Genomic DNA, 22600 nt, shown 5'->3' on the forward strand with positions numbered 1-22600 from the left:
GACGAACGCTTGGTGCACCCGAGGGACACACACAGGGCAGGCCGTGTCTACGACTGCGTGGCAGCACACGCTGTCACCGTGTGCGAAGAGGCGTGCAAGCCGTCGCTGTCAAATACGTGCAAATACCACACGGAGGCTCACCCTGCAGGGTCCACGGAAACACGGCCCCCCTCAGCTTAGCGTCCTCACGGTCCACACGGAGCGAGACCCTGCGTCTCACCGCGCGGCTCGCACGCGGGACAGACGAGGCACTCCTGACTCCTGCTCTACGCTGCCCTGGCTCTCCTGGCGGAATCAGAACGCCACGCGCGTCGGCCTCTATCGACACGCGGGACTCCCATGCGCTTCAACCCCGCAGCAGCGCTAGCGCCCCGGGGGCGGGGCCCGAGCGGCCGGCGGGGGCGGGGCCCGGGCGGCCGGCGGGGGCGGGGCCCGGGCGGCCGGCGGGGGCGGGGCCCGGGCGGCCGGCGGGGGCGGGGCCCGGGCGGCCGGCGGGGGCGGGGCCCGGGCGGCCGGCGGGGGCGGGGCCCGGGCGGCCGGCGGGGGCGGGGCCCGGGCGCCCCGGAGGCGGGGCCCGAGCGGCCGGCGGGGGCGGGGCCCGAGCGGCCGGCGGGGGCGGGGCCCGAGCGGCCGGCGGGGGCGGGGCCCGGGCGGCCGGCGGGGGCGGGGCCCGGGCGGCCGGCGGGGGCGGGGCCCGGGCGGCCGGCGGGGGCGGGGCCCGAGCGGCCGGCGGGGGCGGGGCCCGAGCGGCCGGCGGGGCGGGGCATGAGCGGCCGGCGGGGGCGGGGCCCGGCGGACGCGCCCTCTCGGGCACAGGGGCGGCGGGGGCTGCGCGTGGACCCCCAGCCCCCGCCGAGGCCCAGACCCCGCGCGCGCCACGCACGCGGGCTGAGGGCTGGGGCACAGAGACGGAGGGCCCTCCCCCACCCCCCCCACCCCCCCCGGCCCGCGAGCTCGGCCGCTTACGGATGCACTCCGTCTGGATCCCGCTCCACGTCAGGTTGGCCAGGCACGTCCGCGTGGTGGAGCCCTGGACGTGGTATCCTTTCCTGCAGCGGAAGAACACGGTGCTTCCCACCTGGGGAGGGGGGCGGGCGTCAGGGGGGCGGGCCACCCCCGGCCAGCCCCGCTCGGCTGCCCGGCTCAGCGTGCGAGCGGAGCCCACGGGCCACCGCTGCCGGGGCCACGCGGCGCGGAGCTCCGCACACGCCGCCCCGGGAAGAAGAAGGGTTCGCCCCGTCGTTCCGGGGCCTACGTGTAGTTTCCAGCAGGGACGATTCTGCTCTCCTCTCTGCCAGTCACACGTTAAACAACGGAGAGGAGAAAACTGCTTCCTCCAGGCCTGGGTGCGGAATTCACCAACACGCAACCCGCTTCCCGGGCTCGGCAACGTGAGGACCAAGACCACCGGCCAGCGTCGGTGCTCCCGCCCCACCTGCTCCTCCTCCTGCTCCTCCCTCCTCATTCCCGGTCTCCACTGTGCTCCCCGGCTGTGCTCCCCAGCTGCTCCTCCTCCTGCTCCTCCCTCCTCATTCCCGGCCTCCACTGTGCTCCCCGGCTGTGCTCCCCAGCTGCTCCTCCTCCTGCTCCTCCCTCCTCGTTCCCGGTCTCCACTGTGCTCCCCGGCTGTGCTCCCCAGCTGCTCCTCCTCCTGCTCCTCCCTCCTCATTCCCGGTCTCCACTGTGCTCCCCGGCTGTGCTCCCCAGCTGCTCCTCCTCCTGCTCCTCCCTCCTCATTCCCGGCCTCCACTGTGCTCCCCGGCTGTGCTCCCCAGCTGCTCCTCCTCCTGCTCCTCCCTCCTCGTTCCCGGTCTCCACTGTGCTCCCCGGCTGTGCTCCCCAGCTGCTCCTCCTCCTGCTCCTCCCTCCTCATTCCCGGTCTCCACTGTGCTCCCCGGCTGTGCTCCCCAGCTGCTCCTCCTCCTGCTCCTCCCTCCTCGTTTCTGGCCTCCACTGTGCTCCCCGGCTGTGCTCCCCAGCTGCTCCTCCTCCTGCTCCTCCCTCCTCGTTCCCGGCCTCCACTGTGCTCCCCGGCTGTGCTCCCCGGCTGTGCTCCCCAGCGGGTCCTCCCTCCAGGGCAGGAGGAGCGGAGGCGTGGTGCCTCCCACAGCTGGGGCCCCGTGGGGTAGCTCGGCAGGACCCGCCCCGCTCTGTGTGAACGTGTGCAGGGCGCGGGGCTGGGGGCTGGGGGCCCGGCCTGGCACACAGGCGTCTGTGCGGCACAGCTGCGTGCGCAGAGCAGGGCTGGTCCCCAGGTGGGCCAGCCGGCACGGGGCCGTGGGGACGTCCCCCAGCCGACGAGGCTGGCTGTGGGGCGCGACGTGCCAGCCGCGCACAGGGCTCAAGAAGACACGGCCCTCATTCAGGGCGGGACTGTGCCCTGCCGACGGGGAGGGTCCGGGTGGGGGCCGCGGCTCCGGGCGGCCTCAGCCAGCTGGTCCCGCGGGCGGGGGGCGGGGGGTGGCTCCTTTTGTCACCGTGGCGGCTGGGGTGGGTCACCCCCCCTTAGCTTCCGTGTACGTGATTAGAAAACACGGCGCCTGCCCTGGCCACGGCCCACCATGAGCTGCGCAAAGGCAAAGACTTCAGAAAGCCACAGGGATGAAGGGTGACCAAACTCCTTCTCCACAGTGGGTTAGTGAGAACGATATATGTGCATGTTTTCATAGTCCCAGAGACAGGGGGCTGGGGATATGGCCTAGTGGCAAGAGTGCTTGCCTCGTATACATGAGGCCCTGGGTTCGATTCCCCAGCACCACATAGATAGAAAATGGCCAGAAGTGGCGCTGTGGCTCAGGTGGCAGAGTGCTAGCCTTGAGCACAAAGAAGCCAGGGACAGTGCACAGGCCCTGAGTTCAAGGCCCAGGACTGGCCAAAAAAAAAAAAAAAGACAAGGCTCAGAGGGAAGAGTGAAGTGCTCCCAGAGCAAAAAAAAAAAAAAAAATCATATTCCCAGAGACGTGGCATTCAGTATTTACCTGCCGGAAAGCACTCAGCTGGAGCTGTAAGTCTGGGTCTGGGACACTATGCAAACTGTGCTGGGATGGACCTGTGAGCATTTCCTAGATGGAGTGCACGCAGGATGCTAGAAATCGAAAGAGGCATGGCGGCCAGTGACCCGGGGAGCCTGGTGTCGGTGAGCGGACGGGAAGTGTGGCTGGGGGAAAGGTTTCTTATTCCACATGGGTGGGATGGGATTCCCAAACTGGAACCGTGCATGTGGAACTCGGGTACGCTCAGATTCTTGTCATACGAGCACCGAGGGGTTAAATACTTGAGCTTTACAGCTGGCTGAAACACTGTGCCTGTCATTGAATCGCCCAGCCTTCCAGTGACTTTCCTGTGCTACGAATCCACGGATCCACGGTGCTTCGTGAGACCCAGGGCGGGGCAGATGTCACAGGCAAGCCAAGAGACGGGGGCAAGCACACGCTCTCATCGATCATGATCGTGATCATCTTTTCTTTTCTTTCTTGGCAACACCAGGGCTTGAACTCAGAGCCTTGTGCTTGCTAGCCGGGCTCTCTACCACCAAGCCACAACAGCAGGACAAAGGATGTACTAATAATACGGCAACGATACTCACTGGACACTCAGTGGGAAATGAACTTTACAACTCGGGGGGAGGGGAGGAGGGAGGGGGAAGTGGGAGCCCAGGAGGGAGGGGGTAACAGCGCTCAGAAAGAAAGGTACTCATTACCTTACTTGTGTAACTGTAAGCCCCCCCGTTCATCACCTTTATAATAAAAGAAAGAGTATACTCTCTTCTGTTTTTCTCTCTAAAATCACTGTCATTGTCCCATTATGTCTACTCTTCAAATGGAGTCTTACGCAGTGCTGGTCAGTAGTGACCACAATATGAGAATTGTCTTTTTAGATCAGCAAAAACGTCCAACTGTCTGTGTCCCTAAGCAGAAATGAATACAGCTATTATTACAATGGCACCTGAGTTGTCTGATGTGACAGGTGAAAACAGAAATTCTCGTTGAATAAATTTAATAAATGCATGATATATAATAGTGTACACATATACTAAACTGTCTTTGTGCTTTATATTTCCAGGAAAAAACACCTAGGAAATACAATGAAGTACCTCATATCCTCTGGAGCTGTTCTGTATCCCAAAGGGGGGCGTGCCAGGGTCCGGGCAGGTGTTGTGTGCAGGATCTGAAATGCAATATTAACACAAACTTATTTAAAAGGTCTTTCAAAATCAAGGGCAGTTTCTTTTTGAAAACCTTTGAGAATTTTAAAACATTTTTTTAATACGACTTGAACCACAGCTCTACTTCCAAATTTTTGGTGGTTAATTATAAGAGTCTCACAGACTTTCCTGCTGGGACTGGCTTTGAACCATGATCCTCAGGTCTCAGCCTCCTGAGCAGCTAGGATCACAGGTGTGAGCCACTGGTGCCAAGCTTCTTATCAGTTCTTGACAGTGCTAGGGTTTGAAGTCGGGGCCTCGTGCTCAGCTAGGCAGTGCCCTGCTGCCCGGGTACGTGCCGGGGCCACGATCTGCATTTCACACTCTAGCTGAGGCTGGATGTCAGGTACACAGCCCCTCCTGACGCCTCTCCACTCACGTGAGTCCTTGTGGACGTGTCTGCCTGGGCGCCCCGGAACCAGGCCTCCCATCCGTAGCCCTCCACGTAGTTACGATTCCAGTTGTGAACCGCAACTGCCTGGCTGGAAGTGACTGTTGCACTTTTGGTACTTGACCGGACTTTTCATAGCTCTGTGCGTCCTTACCTATTCAGTACGTCATTGACTTCATTCTCTGTTAACTCCCACCACTGACAGACACTAGTTCACAAATAGTGTACTGTTTTCAATAACGTTCTGTTGTCATTTTGGGGCTTATAAGGAGCCGTATTCCAAATTTCTTGGATAACTTTTCCTCAAGACATCAAGTTGAGAAAAACTCTTCGTGTTCCTAATAGAAGCCTTTGGTGGAGCAGTGGTGACATTTCCACACCTGCTAGCACCAGTGGCACTGTGCACACCCAGCACCGGTGGCACCTAGCACACCTAGGACTGGTGGGCACTTTGTACACCCAGGACCGGTGGCACTTTGCACACCCAGGACCTGCACTGTCATGGCCTTGGCTGGCAGCACACTGAAATTCACTAGTGGACAGTCAGAAAATGATAACTGAAAAAAAATGTTTCTTAGAGCAAATAGCTTGTCAAGATATAGAAAAGTATTTTACGTAGAGATGTTTACCACAGAACAATACTTTAACTAAGATGACACCATATCCTACAATGACCCTATGATTTTAAAGCACCAGTGCAATTCTTGCTGCTATGGTCTTCATTTCTAAGTGGCGACCATTTGACTTTCCAGACCGTTGCCCAGATGGAGCCCCCGGCTTCGTTGTGTCGGGGAAGGCGAGGGACGTCTGGGGGAAGGGCTCCCCAGCGTGGGCCGAGCGGCCGGGAAGCCAGGCGTGGCCCCGAGCCCCGGGCAGCCCCGCCGTCGGGACGCGGGGCGGCGGCGTGGACGCCCGTGTGAGGCGGGGGCTGAGGACGGGCGCCGTCTCGCTCCCTCCGGCAGGCCCGCCGCGACCCCTCTGTGTGGGCTCGGCTGGCCCCCCCCGCCCCCCCCGAGCCCCCCCCGCCCCCCGGAGCCCCGGGCCGCGCGGCCCCGTTACCTATGCAGGTGGGCTGCACGCCACTCCACGCGCCGTCGGCCTGGCAGGCTCTCCTGGAGGACCCCACCAGGAGGAACGGGGCTCGGCACTGGAAGAACACTTCGGACTTGTAGGTGAAGCTTTTCCCGCTCATCTTCCCCTCGGCGGGGGTCCCGGGGTCTCCACAGAAGACGGCTGTGGGGGACACGCGGGAGGACGGAGGACGTCGGCTTTGACCACCCCGGGCGGACCACGAAGCCGCTCGGCGGGCTCAGCGTGCGGACTCGGCCCTCAGGCCGGGGGACGGGGGGGGGGGGGGGCGCGTGCCCCGGGGCGGGCGGGGAGGGGGGGGCGCGTGCCCCGGGGCGGGCGGGGAGGGGGGGGGCGCGTGCCCCGGGGCGGGCGGGGAGGGGGGGCCGCGTGCCCCGGGGCGGGCGGGGGGAGCTGGGGGCGGGCGCGTGCGCTGGGGCGGGCGGGGAGGGGGGGGGCGCGTGCCCCGGGGCGGGCGGGGAGGGGGGGGCGCGTGCCCCGGGGCGGGCGGGGAGGGGGGGGCGCGTGCCCCGGGACGGGCGGGGGGAGCGGGGGGCGGGCGCGGCCAGGGGCGGGCGGGGGGAGCTGGGGGCGCGTGCCCCGGGGCGGGCGGGGGGAGCTGGGGGCGGGCGCGGCGCGGGCGGGGGGAGGAGCTGGGGGCGGGCGCGGCGCGGGCGGGGGGAGGAGCTGGGGGCGGGCGCGGCGCGGGCGGGGGGAGCTGGGGGCGGGCGCGGCGCGGGCGGGGGGAGGAGCTGGGGGCGGGCGCGGCGCGGGCGGGGGGAGGAGCTGGGGGCGGGCGCGGCGCGGGCGGGGGGAGGAGCTGGGGGCGGGCGCGGCGCGGGCGGGGGGAGGAGCTGGGGGCGGGCGCGGCGCGGGCGGGGGGAGGAGCTGGGGGCGGGCGCGGCGCGGGCGGGGGGAGGAGCTGGGGGCGGGCGCGGCGCGGGCGGGGGGAGGAGCTGGGGGCGGGCGCGGCGCGGGCGGGGGGAGGAGCTGGGGGCGGGCGCGGCGCGGGCGGGGGGAGGAGCTGGGGGCGGGCGCGGCGGCCAGGGGCGGGCGGGGGGAGGAGCTGGGGGCGGGCGCGGCGCGGGCGGGGGGAGGAGCTGGGGGCGGGCGCGTGCCCCGGGGCGGGCGGGGGGAGCTGGGGGCGGGCGCGGCGCGGGCGGGGGGAGGAGCTGGGGGCGGGCGCGGCGCGGGCGGGGGGAGGAGCTGGGGGCGGGCGCGGCGCGGGCGGGGGGAGGAGCTGGGGGCGGGCGCGGCGCGGGCGGGGGGAGGAGCTGGGGGCGGGCGCGGCGCGGGCGGGGGAGGAGCGGGGGGCGGGCGCGGCGGCCAGGGACGGGCGGGGGAGGAGCTGGGGGCGGGCGCGGCGCGGGCGGGGGGAGGAGCTGGGGGCGGGCGCGGCGCGGGCGGGGGGAGGAGCTGGGGGCGGGCGCGGCGCGGGCGGGGGGAGGAGCTGGGGGCGGGCGCGGCGCGGGCGGGGGGAGGAGCTGGGGGCGGGCGCGGCGCGGGCGGGGGGAGGAGCTGGGGGCGGGCGCGGCGCGGGCGGGGGAGGAGCGGGGGGCGGGCGCGGCGGCCAGGGACGGGCGGGGGAGGAGCTGGGGGCGGGCGCGGCGCGGGCGGGGGGAGGAGCTGGGGGCGGGCGCGGCGCGGGCGGGGGGAGGAGCTGGGGGCGGGCGCGGCGCGGGCGGGGGGAGGAGCGGGGGGCGGGCGCGGCGCGGGCGGGGGGAGGAGCGGGGGGCGGGCGCGGCGCGGGCGGGGGGAGGAGCGGGGGGCGGGCGCGGCGCGGGCGGGGGGAGGAGCTGGGGGCGGGCGCGGCGGCCAGGGGCGGGCGGGGGGAGGAGCTGGGGGCGGGCGCGGCGCGGGCGGGGGGAGGAGCGGGGGGCGGGCGCGTGCCCCGGGGCGGGCGGGGGAGGAGCTGGGGGCGGGCGCGGCGGCCAGGGGCGCGTGCCGCGGCCGCGGGACTCACGCAGGCACTGGGGGGCGTCGCCCTTCCACACGCCGCGGCCCTCGCAGGACAGGATGGCCGCGTGGGAGGGCTGGTAGCCGTCGGCGCAGCGGTAACTGACGCTGGACCCCCAGCGGAAGTCGTCGCCCTCCACGCTCCCGTGCGGCACGGCCGGCGGCGGACTGCACAGGACGGCTGCGGCCGAAGGAGGGGCGGGTAAGACGGGCGGGCGGGGGCTCGGGCGGCGGAGCCCCCCCACCCCCCCAGAGCCGGCCGTCCCTGCTAACGAGGAGAATCACTTACGAAGGCAGAAAAAAAATATTAAAATTTGCTACCCTAGTCCATGAGTTCAGTGGAAAATGTAAAATCACCAGCAAATGAAAACGTCACCCGTTGAGAAAGGAAACAGGATCGAGGAGTTAACAGGATGAAGTATGTACACGGCCATGAAAGGAAAAGGATGCCTATTCATGACTTTTATCGTGGTTGTCATAAATAAATCAAAGGAGGAGGAGTCCTAGGACACGAATACGAGGGTGGAGCTCATGCACCACGATGGTGGGATCTCCTCCCGCCCTCTGTGATCCCGTGCAAGGCCGCGCGTCTCCTCCCCAAAGTGCAAGGCCGCGCGTCTCCTCCCCAAAGTGCAAGGCCGCGCGTCTCCTCCCCAAAGCGCCACCCGCGCGTCTCCTCCCCAAAGCGCCACCCGCGCGTCTCCTCCCCAAAGCGCCACCCGCGCGTCTCCTCCCCAAAGCGCCACCTGCGCATCTCCTCCCCAAAGTGCCACCTGCGCGTCTCCTCCCCACTGCGCCACCCGCGCATCTCCTCCCCAGAGCGCCACCCGCGCGTCTCCTCCCCAAAGTGCCACCTGCGCGTCTCCTCCCCAAAGCGCCACCTGCGCGTCTCCTCCCCAAAGCGCCACCCGCGCATCTCCTCCCCAGAGTGCAAGCCGCGCATCTCCTCCCCAGAGCGCCACCTGCGCATCTCCTCCCCAAAGCGCCACCCGCGCATCTCCTCCCCAAAGCGCCACCTGCGCAGCTCATGCTTTTTTCATAAACAACTGCGTGAGGGGCTGAGGGGTGTGTGCGGCCGTCCGCGTGCCCACGTGCTCTCCTGGAGCTGGGCACCGAGTCCCAGGGGCCCGGGGCAGGAGCAGCCCCCGGCGCGCGCTGTGCGGGTCTCCCGGAGCCACCGCCCCACTCCGGAAATCGTGCTGGGATGAGGAAGAGGTCCAGGGTCACCAGCGAAGGCTGCCCCTGCGCCGGACCCTCAGGACGGGCCACGGCCATTAGTCCCACCTTCTCCTGGACGACGCGTGCACACACCTGCACCGACTCCACATGCGCGCACACGTGCACACGCGTGCACACTCACCATCTCACACTCACACGCTCGCCCCAGACAAGTCCCACCATATGAGCCAGGGTCCTTTCTGTGCCTCCTCGGTGTGTGCGACTGCTTCCCACAGCCGACCTGCGGGGCATCGCGGGGCCACCGCTCCCCACAGCCGGCCTGCGGGGCATCGCGGGGCCACCGCTCCCCACAGCCGGCCTGCGGGGCATCGCGGGGCCACCGCTCCCCACAGCCGACCTGCGGGGCATCGCGGGGCCACCGCTCCCCACAGCCGGCCTGCGGGGCATCGCGGGGCCACCGCTCCCCACAGCCGACCTGCAGAGCCCCGAGCACGCGCCTCCACAGGCCTTCTGTGACCCGCCGGGTGAGGCGATCGCCTCTCCCGTCCGGCCTCTGCCTTCCTCTAATCCTCTCCCGGTGGCGTCTGCACAGGCCTGTGGCACACCTCCTCGAGATCTAGGACCATCTGGCGTCTGAACCCCCCGTCCCTCACCCGCTCTCCGTGTGTGTCAGTTTCCCCATCTGAAAAGCGGCTGAGCTTCTGAAAGCCTTGACACTCGAGGTCACACGTACTCTATGGCGGCTTGCACACACACACACACACACACACACGCACATGGGCGCCCCCGTGGGCGGCACGCACCTTTGCAGACCGGCTTGCTCTGGTTCCACGTGCCGTCCTTGGTGCAGCGGATGGTGGCGGAGGTCGGGGGCTCCATCAGGTAGCCAGGGTTGCACCGGTAGCTCACTGTCTTGTTGAAGGTGAAGTCTGTCCCAAACTGGAGCCCGTTCGGTAGCGTGCCTGGGTCCCCACAACTGATAACTAAGGGGCAGGGGGCGAGAAGGAAGCAGAGCAACAGGAGGTCACCACGGCGGAGTCAACCGTGGTTCCTGTTGAGTGACTCTCTGTGAGCCGCTGTGCGCCGGGGTCGGGCCGTGAGTCATTGGCGCCGCACCGCCATCCTCTCGGGATTCGCCTGGCCTGCGGGCAGGGGGCACGTGCCCGGGTGTCCCATCCCTGCGCCGCGCGGGCACCGCGGCCGCCCCCGGCCGCTGGCCGGGCCTGCCGGGCGGTCACACGTGGCCCGATGACCACACATCTTATCTCTCCGTGGGCTGCCTAGCCGTGAGCCCTCTCCGCTTGCGTGTGACACCGTCCAGCCTGACTGACCCCTTGAAGGAGCTCCCGCCGTGCGGAGATAGAAAGCACGACAGTCAAGCACGTGTGCGAAGGGGACGTTGACGCTTGTCGGTGTGAAGGGGTGAAGGATTGTAACATCCACGGGCCGTCGGGACGGGCGCGGCCTCCCCTCCCCCGGGACGGGCGCGGCCTCCCCTCCCCCGGGGCGGGCGCTCACCCGTGCAGTCGGGCGCGGTGCCCGTCCAGGTGCCGTTGGCCGTGCAGTGCCGGGTGGTGAGCCCCGACGTCTTGTAGCCCTCCCAGCACGCGTAGACCACGGAGCTGGAGAAGAGGACGCCGTCGCTGCTGCGGATCAGGCCGTGGGTCGGGGTGCCGGGGTTCCCGCAGGACACGGCTGGGGGGGGGAAACGCGGGGGCACGCAGGGCAGGGCCGTGAGAGTGGGGTACGGGAGGCCCGGGGGGGCCCGTGCCCGGGTCACGCGGGCGCCTCCGCCGCGGCCCCGAGGCGAAGAGCCGGCGCTGGCGCAGCCGCCGGAGCGCGGAGCGAGGCCCTGGGTTTGGCTCTCGGCACCATCCAGAAACCAAAGGTCAGCCCGCGGGAGCCTTTGCTCACTCGGCACAAACTCTCGGCTGCACGCGTGGAAGGCGGAATGGGCGCGTGCTGTGTGCGCGGCGGGCACGCGAGACTCGCTTGCCGTCTGAGACCTGAGTGGCGAGGAGCACATGGTGTCCCCGCCACAGGTCGACTACTCCAGCCAGCGCGGGCTTTGCCAGAACATCACGGGCGGGACGCGAGGGCCTGACCCCCCTGAACCCTGACGACTCCACCGTGCCTCGGCAACTGGCTGGGAGGAGGCAGCCTTTGAACCGCCGCGACCACGGGCCGGGAGTCATCAAAAGAGCGGCTGGCTACCCGAAGCAAGTGTCCTGTAGTGGACACCTGAAAGCGTATGATACGAAAAGTATCAGGGATGTAATTTAAGATCTTGGGGACTGTTTTCCACACTTTTCCCCTTCATGGCTCACTCATGCCTCTCCTCCCTCCACATCTTCTTCCAGTCTGCCGTGAGGGTGATCGATTCAGACAGACTGGTGTGAGAGCAAAGGCTGGACGGGGGAAGTGAACTGGGAGCTGGTGTTCTATCAGCTCCTCCAGGCAGCCTGGATCACACGCCCAGAACGCGTGTCACGTACACCAAGGCGTGGCTTTGGTTCATCTGCATAGCTCCCAAATGGAGAACTCGGCCTGCCAAGAGTTCAAGTCTTCCCGTGTGCGTCCCCAGCCTCGTTGTGTGAACTCTCACAGCATGTCGCCGACTCTAGGCTAGCTCACTGTCAGGCCGGCCTCGCCGCTGCCCCTCACAGTCCTTGCTGGAGCCACTTCCGGGGCTCCTGTCACACCCCAGTCAATCACCCCGAGTCCACACGCCACGCAGAAGGTAGCCCTGGACTCTCTGTGGCGGGGCTCTGGGCAGGGGGCACCGAAAGACTGGACGCGACGTGCGGTCTACCTGCGGAACTACTGCGGAACTGTGGCGGAACTGTGGCACCGCTCCTGCTCCATGCTCCTAACGCGACTTTTCACCCACCAGTGCCATACGACAGTAACACTGCCGGAGAAAACGACCGCCGTGAGCCCAGAGACCCCACCTCTCGGTGTCTGTGAAACCCGCAAAGGCTCACGTCCAGTGTCCTGACACCCACTCATGAGCTTCCAAAGATGCTCTGCGGACGGCAGGGGAAGGCTTCACTGTACGAGTCACACAAGTCTCCCGGGCCCGTGGGGAACGCGGCTGGCCGCGGGCCAGGGAGCCGCCGGCCACGGGGACCCCCCCCCCCCCGCCCTCCTCACCTTCGCACACGGGCTGCTCCCCGGACCACGACCCGTTGGCCAGGCACGTGCGCTCGGCCGAGCCCCGCAGCTGGTGGCCCATCTCGCAGGAGAAGCGCAGGAGGCTCTTGGTCTTGAACTCGTCCCCCAGCCGAGACCCGTGGGCTGGGGTCCCGGGGTCACCGCAGAACCCGGGGTGACTTCCTGTGGGAGAAGCACACGCGGCCACGCGCAGCGCGTTTAAAACGAGCGGCTCTGTGTCACGGCGGAAGCGCGTCGGCGGGAAGCGGATCCCCCGTGGCCGAGCGCGGTGGCGAGGCCCACGCGCCGGGGCGATGGCGTGAGGGGGGCGCTCGCCACCGTGGCCGCCGCCGCCGAGGGCGCCGGGGCCTTCCGCTCCGTCACTGAACCACGGCTCCCCATCACCGCGGCCTGTGACGACGCGGGGACGCGTGCGAACACGGAGCACGGCCAGGGCTGCGCGTGCGCGTGGAGGGGCGGTGTGCGCGTGCGCGTGGAGGGGCGGTGTGCGCGTGCGCGTGGAGGGGCGGTGTGCGCGTGCGCGTGGAGGGGCGGTGTGCGCGTGCGCGTGGACGGGCGGTCTGCGCGTGGAGGGGCGGTGTGCGCGTGCGCGTGGACGGCCAGGGCTGCGCGTGCGCGTGGAGGGGCGGTCTGCGCGTGGAGGGGCGGTGTGCGCGTGCGCGTGGAGGGGCGGTGTGCGCGTGCGCGCGGAGGGGCGGTGTGCGCGTGCGCGTGGAGGGGCGGTGTGCGCGTGCGCGCGGAGGGGCGGTGTGCGCGTGCGCGAGGAGGGGCGGTGTGCGCGTGCGCGCGGAGGGGCGGTGTGCGCGTGCGCGCGGACGGGCGGTGTGCGCGTGCGCGTGGAGGGGCGGTGCGCGCGTGCGCGTGGAGGGGCGGTGCGCGCGTGCGCGTGGAGGGGCGGTGCGCGCGTGCGCGTGGAGGGGCGGTGTGCGCGTGCGCGTGGACGGGCGGTGTAAAGATCGGGCCGGGAAAGGTGGGCGAGGAGCCAGAGACGCCGAGTGGGCGGGGCGCGGCACGGGCGGGGGGGCGCCGAGGGGCACCCCGGAGGATCGCAAGGGGAGCGCGGCGATGAAGGACAGGAGGCAGGGGAGGCGGGGCGTGGGGTGGCCCGGGAGCCATGGGGGGGAGGGGGGTGACGGCACTGTGGACCCGTGTCGGGGGGCGGGGACGGGGTGAGGACCGTCCCTGTGACGGGGGCCAGTGGCCGCGGCGAGGTCGATGCGGATGGCCCCACGCGGCGGCGCAGCCGGCTTCCTCGGAACGGCACCATTTGGGGGGCTCCCCGGCGTTGGGAGTGGGTGCGGGGCGGCGGCCCTCACCTGAGCAGTGGGGCAGCGCCCCGCTCCAGCGACTGTCCTCCTGACACACGCGCGTGCCGTTCCCCGTGAGCGTCCGGCCCCCTTCACAGGAGTAGCGCACCGTGGCTCCGAACGTGAACAGCTCCCCGGTTAGCACGGCGTCGGCCGGAACCCCGGGATGCCCGCACGATATGGCTGGAGGAAGAAGTCGTGATGAATCCCTGACTCGACTCCCTCCCACGGCACCGGCTTGCTGGAGAAGGGGGACCCTCTGACTCTGGGGTGTTTATTCCCCGTAAGAGAGCTTTGCTCGAGCCAGGGGCTGGGGGCACCCCTCAAAGAGTAGGGCATCAGCCGAGCAAGCACAGGGAATGGAGTTCAAACCTAGTACTGCCTCCCCCCACCCCCCCAAAAAAACCCCAAAAACACAGCTCTGCTTAAGGCTGAAAAGTACATGCAAGCTTTCAAGGAGAAAACCATGTTTTCTGTTGTTCTTTCGTCTACCACGAATCGTGTATCCCATGAAAGCAGAATTGTAGGAAAGCTGGGAACTAACAGGAATCCATCGAAATGGAACCCATCAGAACCGTTTTCATCCCTTGGGGGACATTCCTCATTAAGTGTGCTTAATTTTTAAGTTGCCATGACTAAGAACGCCAACCTAACAATGTTTAAAGTAAGTATCAATCTAAATTGCATAAGTAAAACGCATCTAATTAATTTCTTCTATAAAGTAACATTCATATTTTCATTTATTTCCTTAAAATTGTACCTAATTAGGTCTATAATCTGTCCATAGTTTTTCCTCAGCAAGGTTCACCTAAGATCTGGATGAAGAGAGATTTATGCAAACAAAAGTAAATCTAGGACCTAGGTGGAAGGGATCTGTGTAGATTCGTCTCTGTCTTTTCAATAAGTTACCAAATGAGGGTTAACACTGCATGTACTCTGCGCAAAGTAGCTGGTGTGAGGCTCTCAATGAACTACACAGAGGCGGCTGATTGTCTGTCTCGGGCTCAGAGCATGGGGTCCCCCTCGAGAGCGTGGGAGCACCAGAGAGGAGGAGTTGGAACGCGGGAAGGCAATTCCAGTGCCCGAAAGCAGAGTCAGCCTTCCCTGCCTGCCTTACACTGGGAACGCTGCATTGCAAGTCCTCACTTTATCTAGAATTCCTGAAAAGAGACCGATCAGAGCGAAGCCACTGAAATGCTGGGTAAGTGACCGATTCTAGATGAAATGACAGGGGCAGGGAAAGCCACCGGGAAGCGGGGGGGGGGGGGGGCGGGGAGTGCAGAGCCAGCGCTCCTCCAAGCCGCCAAGCCCCTGCCCCGCTGCTCCTGACCCCAGGCAGGGGAGCGGGGCTCCTCCCAAGACCAGGCACGGCCACGGCTCCCGGAGACTCCAGCGTTCACATCCGTGCAAGGACAAAGGCGAGCCCCCTCACCCCAGGGAGACTTAAATGTCTGGAAAGTTGCCAAGGAGAGCACCCCTGTTCTTTCCAGCAATGTCGCTTCTGCCTATGGATGTGAGGATTTTGTTCGGGCTACCTGTTAGCCACACGCAGGGTGAGCCCACCTCCCGGGGCGCCTCCTCTCCCCACTCACCCGGTTCACCCCGTGTGTGCCCTGCTGGTGGGCTCTGCCCGTCACTCACCCAGACACTTGGGTAGAGACCTGTCCCACAGGCCGTCGGCCATGCAGGTCAGGGCCGACGACCCCAGCAGGTAGAAGCCCTTCTTGCAGTGATACATCACGCTCATTCCGTACTCAAAGCTCCCGGGGAGCCTCTGCTGGCCCTGCCGCACGGCGTTCTCCACAAAGCCTGGGTCGGAGCAGTTCACCACTGGAAAACAGGACGCGGCACCGTCATCAGAAGCCGCTGCCCCTCACGGACAGAAGCAGGCCCACGCGCGGGCTGTCGCCGGAGGAGAGCCACTGGCCTCCACCTGGCCCCGTGTGCCCACACGCCGGTGCGTGCACGCAGTCAGGCCTGCTCCGGGCGAACGGGGCTGAAGACGGCAGTGCATCCATCCTCCGGCCAGGGGCCTGTGAGTCTGCGGCCCAGGACACACGGCAGCCTCTGAGGGCCTCCAGCGCCCGGGCACAGGGGATCTGCGGGGGACTCGTGACGGACTGTGGCTCTGGTGGGTGCAGGCAGGGACTCGTGATGGGCTCGTGATGGACTTGTGATGGACTGTGGCTCTGGTGGGTGCAGGCAGGGACTCGTGATGGACTCGTGAGGGACTGTGGCTCTGGTGGGTGCAGGCAGGGACTCGTGAGGGACTGTGGCTCTGGTGGGTGCAGGCAGGGACTCGTGATGGACTCGTGATGGACTGTGGCTCTGGTGGGTGCAGGCGGGGGACTCGTGACGGATTAGTGCTCTGGAGAACTTGAGAAAACTTCAATTACTTGTAATTGGATAATTTAATTCTGAGTTCCATCTGTAGTTCTCAGAAAAAAAAATTATAATAAGCTCTTAGCATGAGCACATTGTATTTCCCGTGTGAATTTCGCTTTATTTATTCATTCATTAAAATAGATTAATTGATGATAAATGACAAAGTTGATAAGGTTTGACTTTCAGGGCCTCTGAGATGCCGAGGGCAGAGCTGTGTAATTTACCTTTCGAGTTCAAAATCTGGTTAAACACTGGATCTCCAAAGCACAGAAAGCAAAGGTCCTCCCAGCCCTTGGCCTTGACGCCACTCGAGGCCCTTCTGGAGGAGCCGGGGCCTGGAGGGCAGCGGCCTGCCGAGTCAGGCCCTTCCCGGCCCCGCCCACAGCGGCGTTCTGGTGACCATGAGCCGGGGCCACCTCTGTGGCCGGGGATTGTTTGGTGAAGTAAAATGCACACGCGTGTGCATGCGCACACACACACACATATCCAGAGGTGAGGACCAAACTCAGAGCCTCGCACTTGCCAGACAAATGCTCTTCCACTGAGCTAAAGCCTCCACCCCGCGTGCGCCTTAAGAAAAATAGTCTCCTATACTTCTTCCCCCAAAGTAAAGCGAGCGGCAGGGGTGAACTTAAAGGAAAACATTGAATGTCTCAGGCAAAGCTTGGCTGCAAAATTTTCGAAGGCACTGTTCAGTCAAGGAAAAGTCGCTGGGTGTCGCCCAGGGGTCAGCCCGGAAGAGGCGAGGGACCCAGCGGCCCTGCACGCTCAGCCCCTTCCGAGGCACGGGGGTGAATACACAAGGGAAAGAAGGAAAGAGAGGCGTGAGAAGCGAGCCCGCGGTGCTGCCCGGGAGGCCTGCCTCCCCCCGGGCACAGACGGGGCGCACGCCAGCCCCGCGAGGGCGCGCTGGCGTCCCGTGAGAGCACCGCGGAGGCCCGCGTCAAGGCTTCCCCTAAGACATGCTGGGCGAGAGCACTCCGACTCCCCGACTGCTGCCGCCATCGGGTCCCGCCCGGCTTCCCCAGCGGCGTGCAGGAAAGGGCTGGGGGACCAGCGACGGGCTACGGCTCCACGGCCACGCGCGGGCGGCTCCGACGCCCCCGTGGGAACCCGAGGCGGCCCCGCGGCCATCGCAGCTGCTGGCTGGCTCGGAGCGGCTCCCGCCCCCCCGGGCCCTCACCCCCAGAAAGTCCTCGCGGACCGCTGTGTGCCCCGAACGTGGAAGGAGACGTGGCACGGCTGAGTACACAGCGGGCAGCGAAGGACGGGACGAGATGTTCAACGGCTTCGGCCGACAGGACGCTGCGCACGGATGCCACAGAGCGAGCTCGCTAGGGGCCTCACGGAACACGACACTTGCCGCACCGGGTGCTGCGGTTGGGTGGCAGCTGCTGTACAGACACCAGTGACTTCCACCCTCCTATCGCTGCCTTCGGATGCAGCTCCCCGGAGCCCTCGGGACACGCGGTGTCAGTCGGGTGCTTGTCACGGCACACGTCACTGAGGAGGCTCCGGCTCGACAACCGCGTGAAGGTGGGGGCCGCGCAGGCGGAGCGCCGGGGGCGCGGCCTGGACACCGACAAGGGGGCGCTCGCTCCCCGGGCCGAGGGTGTCAGGAGACTCGGGGGGCACCGCGGTGCCCTGTGTGTGAGCGCCTCACGACTCTAAGCCGGCCTCCAGAGCGGACGCCACCCACGCCCTTCCGGGACTCGTCAAATCTGGGTCCCCAGGTCCCCGGGGAAAGCTTCAGGTCCGGGGACCCCAGGCAGCCCCTTTGGGGGCCGTCCCGTCCTCCCGCCCCAGAGGACGATTCCCTTTACTTTTTCTCTTTTGTGTTTGCACAGCCCCTGGCATGCACATGCCTGCTTCTGCTTCCGCCTCTTTCCTTCTGTCCCTGACAAGGCTCCCTCTGCCCCCCGCGCCTGGGGCCCCCATCGGGGAATGTGACCCTACTCCTGCACCCACACACGGCACACCTGGGGACGAAGGACATCTCCACTGAACTGAAATCCTGAATCGGACGGCTCAATGCCGCGAGAGGCTCAGAGACGAGCACGGAGTTCCCTTTAAACTCAGGCTGTGCCCAGGCTGATGAGAAAGTCGTGAACTACGTGAGCCACAGGGTGAATAAGACAAATTTACAGACAGTGAAAGTCCTTTGTGCAACTGGTACTTAACGCTCATAGACTAAGCAGAAGCAGGGAAAATTTCGTCACTACATTCATGAAATTAGAAGCTTGTGGACCCAAAGGTGCTCGATACACATCACGGAAAGAACAGAGCGAATGTGAGAGAGCAAACCGCGACACAGGGTCGTCTCTGCAGGAGAAAGACCTTAGCTGTGTGTGGCTGAGCGTCCCACCAAGACACAGGAAGAGGCTCTCGGGAAATTAAGTTGTGACGCAGCAAGATGCCTTCACATTTGCCCAGTGTGCAAGGCCCCAAGCTCAGCGCTAAGCTGGCTTGCACACTCTGTCACCAGTGTGCAAGGCCCCGTGCTCAGCACTGAGCTGGCTTGCACGCTCTGTCACCAGTGTGCAAGGCCCCGTGCTCAGCACTGAGCTGGCTTGCACGCTGTCCCCCCAGTGTGCAAGGCCCCGTGCTCAGCACTGAGCTGGCTTGCACGCTCTGTCCCCCCAGTGTGCAAGGCCCCGTGCTCAGCGCTAAGCTGGCTTGCACGCTCTGTCCCCCAGTGTGCAAGGCCCCGAGCTCAGCGCTAAGCTGGCTTGCACGCTCTGTCACCAGTGTGCAAGGCCCCGTGCTCAGCACTGAGCTGGCTTGCACGCTCTGTCCCCCCAGTGTGCAAGGCCCCGAGCTCAGCGCTGAGCTGGCTTGCACGCTCTGTCCCCCCAGTGTGCAAGGCCCCGTGCTCAGCACTGAGCTGGCTTGCACGCTGTCCCCCCAGTGTGCAAGGCCCTGTGCTCAGCACTGAGCTGGCTTGCACGCTCTGTCCCCCCAGTGTGCAAGGCCCTGTGCTCAGCGCTAAGCTGGCTTGCACGCTCTGTCACTAGTGTGCAAGGCCCCGAGCTCAGCGCTGAGCTGGCTTGCATGCTCTGTCACCAGTGTTCAAGGCCCCGTGCTCAGCGCTGAGCTGGCTTGCACACTCTGTCCCCCAGTGTGCAAGGCCCTGAGCTCAGCGCTGAGCTGGCTTGCACGCTCTGTCCCCCCAGTGTGCAAGGCCCCGTGCTCAGCGCTGAGCTGGCTTGCACGCTCTGTCCCCCCAGTGTGCAAGGCCCCGAGCTCAGCGCTGAGCTGGCTTGCACGCTCTGCACCCTCCCCTCGGGCGAACGCCCTCCCCCGCACCCTCCCCGCGGGCGAGCGCCCGCCCTCCCCCGCCCAGGGCCAGGGCCCCGCCCACCTCGGCAGGCGGGCAGAGGGCTGCTCCACTGGCCGCTGCTCCGGCACTGGGCGCGGGCGGCCCCGTGCAGCACGTAGCCCGCGTGGCAGGTGAAGTTCACCAGGTCGTTCAGGTTGAACTCGGAGCCGTTGGTGGCGCCGTGGGCGGGGTTCCCGGGGTGTCCGCAGGTGATGGCTGTGGAGGACGGGGGCGCGTCACTGCCCGCCCCCGCCCGCCCTCACCCCCCTCACGGGCAGCGCCCCGGGGCACGCCGCCCGCCCGCCCGGGCTCTGCTCTGCGCGTGGACGCGCGCGTGCCCAAGGCTGTGGACCGCGCGTGGAGACCTCCGCTCTCGCGGTGGGCAGCGCCGCCGGACGCAGTTTCCACATCGCAGAAACTGACTTCTCACGGCGGGACGGAAGGCCGCGGGGGCCGTGACGAGAGGCCTCACCCCGGGGGGGGGGGGGACCAAGAGGAAGAGGACTGAGACACGGAGAGGAGGAGGGGACCGCAGACCCGCGCGTCACACCGTCAGCCGGATGGGGAGACGTGTGTGCGCGCGTGCGTGTGTGTGCACAGGCCCGCGTAGCCAGAACCCGGCGCGACTCACGGACGCAGACGGGGGTCTGGCCGGACCACTTGTGGTCCTGCAGGCAGATCCTGACGGACGTCCCCACCAGGCGGAAGCCGGGCTTGCACTGGTACACCACCGTGTCTCTGTAGCTGAAGCCGTCGCCGCTGATGTGGCCGTTCACGATGGGGTCCGGGGATCCGCAGTGGCCGGCTGGGGGGAGACACGAGGCAGCAGAGACGGCGCGTGAGCGTCGTGACCGAGAGCGCCACGCCCCGGCTCCTCGCTCACCTTCCCGGCCCGGCCGGAGGCACTGGAGACCCCCGACGCCTGCCCCTCCTCTCACCTCCACCGCCCTCCCTCCCCGCCTCCCTCCACATCTGCGCGAACACCAAGGACCACAGCTCCTCTCCCTACCGGGACGCCCGCACCTCACTTTCTGATGTTTTGTATTATGTATCCTGCCGTTCTGTTTCGAGAAGGAGAGGGTGCCGTGGGAAACGAGGGCTGGTGAGAGGCCCAGGCTGGCGGAACAGTGAGGGCAGGGCCGGGGCGGGGTGCGGGGGTCCCTCTGACGGGAGGACCTGGCACAGAGCAGGTCTGACTTCCCGCACGGAATCCTGCGTCTTGGCTAGCCACTGTGTGGGTGAGGATGTGATCGGGGAGTGTGGTAGGCCGTGGACTTAGAGAGTTCACAGCACAAGAGCTCGGCTAGGTTTTCAGACCGGGAGAACCACTGCCCACGTACGTGAGACGCCAGCGCGTTCCCGAGGCTGGGGGACTTGCCCTCGGTGAGCGCCAGTTAGCACACCGCGGGTGTGGCCTCGGTCCCTCCCTCCCGTCCCCCCCTCCTGGGCTGCGTCACCGTCACACCGCGCAGCCGGGGTTACAGCCTCCCCACAGAGCGAGCCCGCGCCTGGCCTAGCGCCGGTGTCTGCAAGAACGCACCAGCTCTTTCACCCAACTCCTTGGTTGTGTCGGTCTAGGCCACCCGACCCCCTGGTCATCCACACACGGTCAGTTCAGACCCCACGGATCATCCACACACGGTCAGTTCAGACCCCACGGATCATGCACACACGGACAGTTCAGACCCCACGGATCATCCACACACGGTCAGTTCAGACCCCACGGATCATCCACACACGGTCAGTTCAGACCCCACGGATCATCCACACACGGACAGTTCAGACCCCACGGATCATCCACACACGGTCAGTTCAGACCCCACGGATCATCCACACACGGACAGTTCAGACCCCACGGATCATCCACACACGGACAGTTCAGACCCCACGGATCATCCACACACGGACAGTTCAGACCCCACGGATCATCCACACACGGTCAGTTCAGACCCCACGGATCATCCACACACGGACAGTTCAGACCCCACGGATCATCCACACACGGACAGTTCAGACCCCACGGATCATCCACACACGGTCAGTTCAGACCCCACGGATCATCCACACACGGACAGTTCAGACCCCACGGATCATCCACACACGGTCAGTTCAGACCCCACGGATCATCCACACACGGTCAGTTCAGACCCCACGGATCATCCACACACGGACAGTTCAGACCCCACGGATCATCCACACACGGTCAGTTCAGACCCCACGGATCATCCACACACGGACAGTTCAGACCCCACGGATCATCCACACACGGTCAGTTCAGACCCCACGGATCATCCACACACGGTCAGTTCAGACCCCACGGATCATCCACACACGGACAGTTCAGACCCCACGGATCATCCACACACGGTCAGTTCAGACCCCACGGATCATCCACACACGGACAGTTCAGACCCCACGGATCATCCACACACGGTCAGTTCAGACCCCATGGATCATCCACACAAGGTCAGTTCAGACCCCACGGATCATTGGGAATTACCGCATCCTGACTGTGGGAGCTGAAGTCCACATTCCAGAGATGACCAGAATGCCTACCTTACCAGGCAGACCGGGGGGAGAGGGGACCCTCATGGTGTGGTGGGGTCGTCTCTTCTCCCCCAGCCTCTCAGTCCCTTCCACCTGTGTGATGTCTTCTGAAGAGCTCTGTTACCCCTTCCTTCTGACAGTCATGAGTCCCAGCTTTTCATTAATAGCACTTGGTATCGACCTCATTTGCTCTTCTGATCATGGATTCCATTGAAGGAAGTGCCATGTCCTGGTAACCTTTCCAAGCTACTCTACGGCTCTTGAATGACTAAAAGGATATTGTTAGACACTGTTCTGAAACATGGACAGACATTCACATGCAAGAACTCGCTGCTCTCATCCCTGGCCAAGAATAACGTAAGTGCAAAATGCAAGGGTTGGCATTGGTTGTTTCCAAATATTTTACTTTTCCTTAGATACACGTGTGCTTTGCACTTGAGATCCTCCAGCAAAGGGGACGGGGTGGGGTGGGGGGGTGGGGGAGATACATTTTCTGCTCTAATACCTAATGGACCTAAGGGGAACATGATCATTGCCAGCTGTTCTGTCAAACGTTTTACCTGAACCTCTCAAAAATACCAAGCACCACATTCCAATCTTATTCTACAAGAGCCATGAGCATACCTAGTCTAAAAGTATACTTTGAATTATGTCTCCTAGCTATTAACCAGCCAGGCATTCCCACAATATTATATTTATAGTAGAATTTGCTTCCTTGTGGTCGTTATAGCTCAGAAAGTGCGAACTTACTTCAAGTAGAAGCCTGATCTGATAAGAAGCTAATGCCCATTTCTAAGCTACCTTGCACGTCATAGGTCGAAGAGTCCACCCAGAGGGAGAGTTGGCGGATCATTACGTATGGAAAAATCTGAACAATAACAATGTGGTCAAAAGACTAATGAGGATATTTGCAACAGGGGAGCAGGACCACAAGCCTAACACCTCCTTCCAGTGCCTGTGCTGGGGTAGAGGCAAATTAACACAGGACAGGTACACGCCAGGAATTAATTAAAGGAGGCCGGGGCGCACAAGCCTTCCCTGACGGACGAGAAGGTGTCTGACGGGCAGAC

General features: G+C 65.2%; 1 protein-coding gene across 1 annotated transcript in view; it reads right to left on the minus strand.

Annotated features, from left to right (window-relative positions):
• Csmd1 (CUB and Sushi multiple domains 1) overlaps window positions 1–22600 on the minus strand; it is an 874507-nt gene that overhangs the window by 14838 nt on the left and 837069 nt on the right. The window contains 11 exon segments of the mRNA XM_048330750.1: window positions 967–1078; window positions 4094–4167; window positions 5655–5828; window positions 7627–7800; window positions 9602–9781; window positions 10317–10493; window positions 11952–12134; window positions 13289–13462; window positions 14921–15109; window positions 19026–19199; window positions 19615–19788. Coding sequence (XP_048186707.1) covers window positions 967–1078; window positions 4094–4167; window positions 5655–5828; window positions 7627–7800; window positions 9602–9781; window positions 10317–10493; window positions 11952–12134; window positions 13289–13462; window positions 14921–15109; window positions 19026–19199; window positions 19615–19788 — 1785 coding nt within the window.

The sequence above is a fragment of the Perognathus longimembris genome, chromosome 21 (assembly GCF_023159225.1).
Source record: "Perognathus longimembris pacificus isolate PPM17 chromosome 21, ASM2315922v1, whole genome shotgun sequence".
In the NCBI taxonomy this organism is placed as follows: domain Eukaryota; kingdom Metazoa; phylum Chordata; class Mammalia; order Rodentia; family Heteromyidae; genus Perognathus; species Perognathus longimembris.